At 40.9% G+C, this 9,246-nt stretch overlaps 1 protein-coding gene across 1 annotated transcript; it reads left to right on the top strand.

Moving 5' to 3' along the window:
- Positions 2,302–8,698, top strand: LOC8070455. The gene is made up of 16 exons (XM_021455749.1): positions 2,302–2,417; positions 2,514–2,690; positions 2,798–3,052; positions 3,858–4,061; positions 4,178–4,213; positions 4,317–4,406; positions 4,930–5,577; positions 6,020–6,175; positions 6,276–6,585; positions 6,700–6,801; positions 6,964–7,053; positions 7,172–7,303; positions 7,411–7,527; positions 7,656–7,826; positions 7,939–8,088; positions 8,213–8,698. The coding sequence occupies exons 1-16, from the start codon at positions 2,412–2,414 to the stop codon at positions 8,419–8,421; spliced, it is 2,853 nt and encodes a 950-aa protein (XP_021311424.1). The 5' UTR covers positions 2,302–2,411; the 3' UTR covers positions 8,422–8,698.

The raw sequence follows: 9,246 nt of genomic DNA, 5'->3' as shown, positions 1-9,246 counted from the left end.
TCATAATTTTTGTATTCAAATATGAATTCAGATAGAAATATAGAAACAAATGTAATATTACTGTATTGCATCTCCGTAGCAGATGCAGAGCGTGATGGGTGGCGTGCACCCGAGACCCTCTTCCTACATGGCCCAAGACAGGTCCCACCCTGTTGCACCGCCGACGCAGACGCGATATACCTAGGCCTATAGGAATGCAACATTAATCAAAAGATTAAGAATATTTCAATCACTTGAGAACAAAGTCAACCCAAAGCTTTTTCCATATATTGTTGTGATTTTGCAGGCTCCATCCCTTTTCCCTTCTCTCTCCCTCTCCCTCTACCTCTTTTCATGCTTGCATGTGGGGAATAAGGCCCTGGTTTCCATAGTTAAACTTTAACTTTCGTCACATTGAACTTTTAGACACATGTATAAAATATAGACTATTTAAAAAATTAAAAATATAGCTAAAGAGTAATTTACGAGATGAACTTTTTAGCCTAATTAGTTCATGATTGGACACTAATTATCAAATAAAACGAAAGAGCTACAATACTTGTTAAACTTTAACACCTCCAACCAAACACCTCCTAACATGGCTCACTTAGCCACCACCGTCGTTTGTCGGCCCCCACTTAGCCCCAAGCTGGCCACCCTCCTCTAGTGTGCTAGGTAGCCAACAGTGATATGATCATATGATATTCATCGCTGCATGGTCATGTAATGATTCAGAAGTGATATCGCTAATTCAACGCAGAGTGGTGGTTTGAGTCGGCGGTGAAAGGTGTCTTCCGCGAAATTCTTGATCCTAGGTTTACAAATCAGTAGTGAAAAGTAATCATTGTCAGCTCTATCATACCAGGCAGTAACATAGTGAGAGGAAGAAGTGACGGCATCTTGCTCTCTTTGTGACCATATCGTTAGATTGAGTGGCATGGCAAAGTAAGTCATGCGTCGTACCGGCCTATAGCGGAAGGTACCATGGTGGATTGGTGGTTGTCTTTACGTGTTTGGTGGGTCGTTTCTGCGACTGATGCTAATGTTGATTTATTGAAAGAGAAAAACATTATTCTGTGGCTGGAAAAGTACGACTGGTTCTAGCTGATAAGTTTAAAAGATTAGAAAAAAAGAAAGTTAGTTGTATTAGTTTATTTAAAATATAATTTTGAAAAGGTTATAACAAAAAAATCATGTACCTAATGCAATGGTAACTGAAAGATTGAGAATATTTTCAATCACTTGAGAACAAAGTCAACCCCAAAGCTCTTTCCTTATATTGTTGTGATTTTGCATATCTACTACATTTATTAGTATCACATACATTTTTTGGTTACACGATATACTAATAAATGCAATATGTATACTAATAATATTCTGCTGCATTATATAATAGGAAATGCAGTACATATGTAGTAGATGTACTAATAAATAAATAAATACAATATATCTAATGTATTTACTAATATGTCTATCAAGGCGATCGTGGTAGATATATGCAGATACTCCCTCTCTCTACAAAAGAACATAGTACTGGTCAAACTAGTTTAAATTTGACCAATTTATAGTAAATGATATTAGAATTTATGTTTTCAAATAAATTTATTACAAAAATATATTTTATAACCAATCTAATAGAGTTATTTTGTACCATGAATATTAGTATTTTTATATAAATTTAGTGTGTTCAAACTATTTGACTTCTGAAAAAACAAGAATTATATTCTTTAGTGAACAGAAAGAGTATCTATCGTATTTATCTCTCTCTCTCTAAAGAATTATATATATATATATATATATATAAAAGCCCCAACCAGCTTACCCTACTGGCTTTGCATCTTGGTCCAACCAAACCGCATAGCTATCTGGCCCAACCCAATCGCACCACCACGCTCGTGCCACATGCCTCCTGAAGCGCCGCACCAGGACACGGCCTGCGCGCCTTGAATGCGGACATCCTTCCTGGAAAAGCAAAAACGGGCTCCGCGCTTGCGTCATCTTCTGTCTCTAGACCCCGCGGTAGTGGATTTTTTTGTCCCGTCTGAATCGCTGTCAGGTGAGACGCGACCGTTCGAGCACGCGGTTAGGTGTTGCTTCAGTTTTTTAGTTGCATAAAGGGCGCCATGCTTTTATGCATCGTTACTCTACCCTGTATGTGCCACAAGGCTGCAATGTTGCATGTTTATGTACACATTATATGCAGTATTAAACTTGGATTCTTCAAGGGGGCACATGTAAAACTGATTGCTGGTTCACGTGATTCCCTTTTTGGGCGCAGGGCATTGGAAGCGACGCCATTTGAAGAAACCACAGTCGCCCTGTCCGGTCCAAGGCCTCTATCCTCTCTCTCCCCTTCCCCTCCCACCTCGGACGCCGCGCCGGCGGTTTCTTCTCTCGGACCGCCGCCGCCGAGATCCGCCGCGACGACGCCCATGGAGGTGAACTTGCGCAACCATATTTTCTTTTCCAGCGCTGTCGCAGTTGGCGGATTTCGGGCAGCTGATTTGTATTTTTTATTTATGGTGATTTTGAAGGCCACCAAAGGCGCTCCAGGGGGCGGCGGTTCCGTTGAAGGATCTGCGACAGGGGCTCGAACCCCCGGTGGCGACGCTTCCGAAGAAGATGTTGGTGTCGTAGGTGATGGACAGACGAAGGTTGCCGACGGCGGCCAAGGTGGCGTAGGTGGCACTGCGCCCGGTAGCCGTCGTGAGGTTAGATTCGCCCCCCCGATGATGCACTCTAGTCATTTGCATTTTTTTTGCCTGTTTCGTTTTTTTGGCGTCTAGGATGAAAAATCCGTCCATTTTCATGTTTTCAGGGCAGCACGAAGCCCCCCGCGTCCGAGATAGCTGATGGACCCGCTCGCGCCGGCGGAGGCGGAGGCGATTTAGCCGGCACAGGTGGCGAACAGGGTGGCGGCGTTCGCGCTGGTGGTCGCCGCTCTTCCGGCGAGGGAGGTGTACCCGACGAATCGTCAGAGCATGCTATTGTCGACCCTCAAGAGACGCAGCCGTCGGGTGCGAAGAAGCGCGGCAGTTGCCATCCGTCGGCAGCGCCATTACAGACAAACAAGGTGGCGATATATCTGACCACATCTGACCATGCTTCCGGATGAGCTATTTATACACTGCGATGTTGGTTCATATGCACTAAATGGATACCCTGCATATGTACCACGATGACAGAGTTTATATGCACTGATCTGTCAGGTTCATACGTACCAGCATTTTTTTTTGCTTAGCTTCATATGTTATTTTTGCTCCGCCAGATTCATATGCATTTGATATATGTCTGAGCACGAAAGCATTGTTGTAGTTGGTAAAAAATGTTTTATATGCACACTTATATACATGTCTTCTGCATCGTTTTTTATTAGAGAGAAACGAACTCCGTTGTTGTTTTCATATGTACTAAGGGATACTCTGATTATGTACCACGATAACAGAGTCTATATGCATTGATCTGTCAGGTTCATATGCACCAGTAGTTTTTTACCTTCATACGCTTTTTGTTGTCAGCTTTATATGCATTGCTTTGTGTCTGAGCATGAAAGTATTGTTTCCAGTGGTGAAACATGTCTATATGCACCCTTATACAGATTTCTTACGCATCGTTGCTATATTTTTGTTTTTTAATCAAATTATTGGCTATACTTATTTTTGGTTTGTTAAACTTCATTGTAATATTACGGTATTATGTAGCATTATTATGTGTCTGGTTAAGCTTTCGATATTTTTTGATTGAGCACACTGGTTCATCTACATTTAAGGTTTTTTGTTCGACTTTATTAGTTTCATTTTTTTGGTATAGTTTCGTATGCAATATTCTTGTAGTCTTTTTTTACCACACCATTATTTATTTGCAAGCTGATTACACAGGCAAATAATTGGAAAAGGACATGCATCCGTGGGAGACAGCCAGCTGCTACAGCTAGCAGTGACGATGAAGAAGATGTTTTCATGACTCCTCGGCACGTTGTTGAGACTCCACGTCGCCAGACACGAGCATCTACTGTTGCGAAGACTAAGCAAGCAATGGCCAAATCCAGCGGCATTCATCCCAAGCAAAGAGTGACATTCAAGGTTTGGTTTTCATTTCTCCATATAAAGTTGGTTATCAATTTTGTTTTTGTCGTTTTGTTGACTTCATCCATTAATTTTTGTAAAAATTAATAATCTTGATCTTCTCTGTTTTGTAGGAGCCGGCCGAAGTAAAGAACAAGAAGCGCAAGGCTGTAAGTTATTTGAAGACCTTCCCCCTTTTTTATACACAACAAAGTTATATGCTGCATTAATGGTATTGTTACGCTGAAGTTTTTTCTCGGTTATGCATTTCAGACTGACGTCGAGGACGATGGAGCGTCAGCAAAGCCAGCTAGGACTTCAACATGTGCTCCCAAACATGCTTGTACATCTGAGGATAAAACTGTAATCTTTTTTCACGTGGAGTTTTTAATTTGTATGAAATGGCCGGTGCCCCAGTTAGCATAGTACACTCTATCTTTTAATTTTATTTTTATATGTTTTGTGCCAATTCAGACTTTGAATCATGGATGAAGCCATTTTATTGGATTATATACATACTGTAGAATCAATTTTTTATTTTTGTACACAAGTGTATATGATATATGAACTTTTAGCAAAAAATCATCATTCCCATCGCGGTACGCGACTGGTATATGCATATCTCCCAAAGTCCTTTATGCATTATACAACAGAGTCTTTGTATTTCGTTGACCATCTTAAAAAAGAAATCACATGCACTGCGTATAGATGTGTACTTATTGTATTTGCAGACAGCATAAATTTTTTTATTTTTTCAATCATGCGCACTGTCTTTTATGCTGTATGCAGCTACTCTAAGTATTCTGGTACCAAGCTTACATTTGCTATACATTATCACATTTGTTTTTTGTCTATTCCTGATGTCGTCATTTTTTTGGTTTTACAGAAGGCCCCGCGGTGGAACGTACGCAGCTACCCCAAAAGGATCCATAACCTGCTGAATGGTCTATCAACCGAGCAGAAGAAAATTTTCTTAGAGGATACAGGTTTTGACAAGTTGCTACAGTTCAAGCTGGAGCGCAACATACCTCCTGCTTTCCTACAGTGGTTATACAAGCGTATTGACCACCACACCATGACTATTCGGCTGGGTCCTGGTAAGGAGTTGAAGCTTACCAAGGAGGTATTTTATCGTATACTTGGTCTTCCCAAGACAGGAGCTCAGCAAGAAAAGATAGAGGAGTGGTCGTTGAGGAAAGATGAAGCAAAGGACCTCCGCAAAGCTCTGAAGATCACTGAATTAAAAGAGTTCAATCCAGACATATTGATTCAACACGTGAAGAAGAAAGGAACTGATGAACTGACAAAACGGTGCTTCTTCATTGTTCTATTCAACTGTATGCTCTTTTGTACAGGCAGTTGGGTAATTAGTAACAATGAGATCATGCGCACGGCTGACATGTCAAATTTCCACAAGATTGACTGGTGTCATGAGATTTACACCTTCTTTGTCCATCAGATGGAGTTGTTTGCTAATGACTTGAAGAAGCCGCAGGTTTCATATACCATACCTGGTTGTAGTGTGGCTGTAGCGGTAAGAACATGTCCACACCCGCTCATTTTTTTGTTTAATGCATTTTTTGTTTTGCTGTTGTTTAATATGGTATGGGTATGGATGTACACACATAGAATCCCACCATGTTGTAGTCATGATCCGATGGTACATTTGGCAAACACCATGATTTTACGTTTTACACCAATTTCATATGCATTATCAGTTTTAGTTATGTGTGCATGTGTTTTGCCACATGGCTGCAAGTTTACTAGATTACTTGATTTTTTACGGGGTGCACGATCAGTGCGGCAATAACTTGGCACTATGTTAAATGCACGTGCCAAAATATTCTTGCAGTACTGCACGATCAGTGGTGCATATTTTATTTGAACATAACATGTAAGCTCGCATATTTTGTTTTTTGAGAACCAGAGATGTGCAACAGCACATGTAATGCTAATGTTTTTTTATCTAAATGCAGTTGTACTACTTTGATTGGCTAGACCACAAGGATGGCGCTAAAGATAGGCGCACAACCTCCCGAATTGGAGCTTATGTCAGTGATACGATAGATAATTTATTGTCTCGTGATGTGATAAGGGACAAGCAGACCATTATTGGCTATGGCAAGTTGGATGTAGGTTCCTTCATGTTTTATGTTTCTATTTACATCCACCATTATTTTTTGTTGCAGATCGTATTATTTATCATGGTACTTTCTGGGTTACAATTCGCAGTTCATCCCCGTCTCCCAAACTTGCTACATCGGTACTCCGGAAGTTGGTGGTATTAGCATTCCAAGGATCTCAACCTTGCTTGGTGACAAGTTAATGAGCTTGGCAGAAGGCGATCATGACCATATACTGGGATATATTAATGAGTACGACGATGAAGTCCAGCATCAGTGCCATAATATCGAGGCTGCCATAGATCGCATTGTTGAGAAACAGCGCGAGATGACAGACGTGTTTGGTTCTATGATTGACAATTTTATTGCGAATCAAAATGAGCAAGTTTTTCACACTGGGCAACAAAATATTGCAGCAGGTATCATGCATATATTTGCGGCACTTTTTTATTTTTTTTATTTATTGGTAGCTTCAATACGTCTACATGATCACTTCTTTTTTTTCCAGACTTAGTCAGCATGATTTTTCGCAGGTCCAAATGTCGTGACAGGTCAGACCAGCACGCACGGCGAAGGAAGCAAAACTGATGGGACAAATGCCGGTTTGGGCGATAGAACTACGCACCCCGAAGAAGGTACGGAAACTGACAGCTCATACGCCAAAGAAGTTGGTAGTGACGTGATTGCCCACTTGAAAGTTCAAGCTGGATTTTTTCATATGCATTCAGTACTAGGTTTTTATGCATAGACTTTGGTTAAGTAATCAGTTATTTTTGTATGTTCATTCCTCAAATCAGATCGAGTTCAAGACCAGGGCAAATCTACTGAGAAGCCTTTTAGCAAACCAGGTCTTCAAGAGACTGACCACGACCAAGGCGATCATTCTGGTATGAGTTGTATACCTTCATATGCATATAGTATTATAATCCATACACACAGTTATGATGTTTTTTTGCACGTAGCAATATGTTTTGTTTAATGTATGTATCACTTATTACTTATTAGACCGAAACCAAGCCCCTACCAAACCTGTTGGCCAGCCTTCCACTGAGTATACTTCTCAAGAGACAGATTGTCGCGATATAGACAGAGAAACTATTGATGGACAAGGAACTCATGAACAATGTGATCATTCCGGTATCAGTTGTATACTTTGATATCCATATAGTACGAGGGGCCATATGCATAGTTATGCTTTTTTTTACACTGACATTCTTTGCTCTATTGTGTATTATGATTTACAGATTCTAACGAGGGGCAGACTATCCTCATTGCCCAAGGGAGTAGAGAGGCAACCACCAGAGAAACTATTCACTGCGAGGAAGGCAGGGAGAGTGGGCACACACAAGCCCAGATAACTGGTAATAGCATGACAATTTCATCAGCATCGCTATGCGTTTATAGGTTATATGCACATTGTGAAAGGGTTCATGCACATTGCTATTTTTTTGTATTTTTTCCTGACTTCAATGTGCGAACCACATGACAGCCCCCAATCCGAAGACGACATCGCATACTACATTAAGGACACCGCCTGAACAAACTAGTTGCGCCCGAACTAAGGCCTATTTCCCACACATCCTGGCTGATGAGCATGATGGCAATTCTTGCGTTGAGCGCAATGTACAAGCTGGTGACGAACACGAGGTGGACATATCTGGTATGGCTGTTTCAACATAGTTTTGTCTCTTACTTGCATAGCACCTTTAATATTTCACAACTGGATTCCAGTAAGAGATCATATGCATGTATGTGTGCATTTCACAACACAGGTGATCAGGCTGACGATGAAGTAGCGATCAATGCTGCTGGTACAAAGAGTGAGAGTTCTGAAGATCCTGCATGGGCTGCGGGCGACGATGAAGGAGAAGAGTGGCTGGAGGTCACTCAAACCAGCCCCGGAACACGTCGTGATGAATTAGGTATTTTATTCCACCTTTTGACAGTGATGTATTTTATACTCCATATGCACTATGGTTCCTGTTACACGCAATTTATGATTATTTATGAAAAAACCGATAAAATACCTATGCTTTTTGTTCACAGATATGTCGCAAACGATAGCATCTCCCCATGTAATCCGCCTCAGCACGAATGAGACAGATGCGACATCAAATGAGGTTGAGGATGGCAATGCGAAAATTTCTGAGACTGAGCAAGCCCAGAAGGGAGAAGACTGTAATGAAATTGGTAGCCAAGATGTTCAAGAGCAGCCCCAATCACGTAAGAATGAAGATAACACATCCTTGAAGTAGCTACATATTTTTTTATTCATTACACCATGTTCTGTGTTTATCCGTGTTTGTAATACTAGTGTCCCTTCTCCCTTTCAACATGTGAAAGCAGCCCCTTAGGGGCTATAGTGGTTATTTCAATGTAATCTAGCGGCCAACATGTAGCTGGCCGCTGCAATCGCTAGTTAGGAAGCAACATTTTGCTAATGCCGCTTCCTAATGACATTGTAATATATATTTAAGTTGACAACCAGCCCCACATTTGGTCTATATGCAATAAAACTATGGATTCTATGCATTGTGTGTTTGCATTAACTGTTGTATTCTTTGTTACGAAATGTGCAGTTTGCAATATGTATATATCTTTTTTTCTCATATATTTGTTTATTTTGTGTGCTTGCTATACCCAATTGATCTCCGTATTTTCGTTTTTTGTTCACCATACAGCCTTATATTCTTTCCGTCGATCCCAGAACTACTCTCCGATTCTGACCACAGATATGGGAACCCATGCAGAATATGCTGTTGCGCAGCAAAATACTGGCCTTTTTTGCTATGAACCTGAGATTTTTTCAACTTTGTGCTCACTACCTAAATTGATTGATGGTATCGCAGGCAATTTTTTGCCGAATCCAAATGTCACCCCATTTTGTACCACCTTTCTCACTCCGGTTAGTATCTACAACATAATTTTTGCCTCACCATTCCCCTTCTCAGCTATGTAGGCTGATATGAACCGCCAGTTTGGGTTTTATGCATCATTTGCTCATAACAAAACATTTTTTCTTACGCACAGCCTGCATGGGATAGTTCTATGCCTATGCCAGGACAAGGTTTCACAACTCA

This window comes from Sorghum bicolor, chromosome 3, assembly GCF_000003195.3.
Source record: "Sorghum bicolor cultivar BTx623 chromosome 3, Sorghum_bicolor_NCBIv3, whole genome shotgun sequence".
Classification (NCBI taxonomy): Eukaryota; Viridiplantae; Streptophyta; class Magnoliopsida; order Poales; family Poaceae; genus Sorghum; species Sorghum bicolor.
Note: the sequence above shows the minus strand (reverse complement) of the source record. Positions and strands in the feature narration are given on the sequence as shown.

Coding starts and splice junctions, on each gene's coding strand:
- LOC8070455 (XM_021455749.1), top strand. Junction 3,053..3,857: donor CGCCATTACAGACAAACAAG/GTGGCGATATAT, acceptor CTGATTACACAG/GCAAATAATTGGAAAAGGAC. Junction 8,089..8,212: donor AACACGTCGTGATGAATTAG/GTATTTTATTCC, acceptor TTTTGTTCACAG/ATATGTCGCAAACGATAGCA.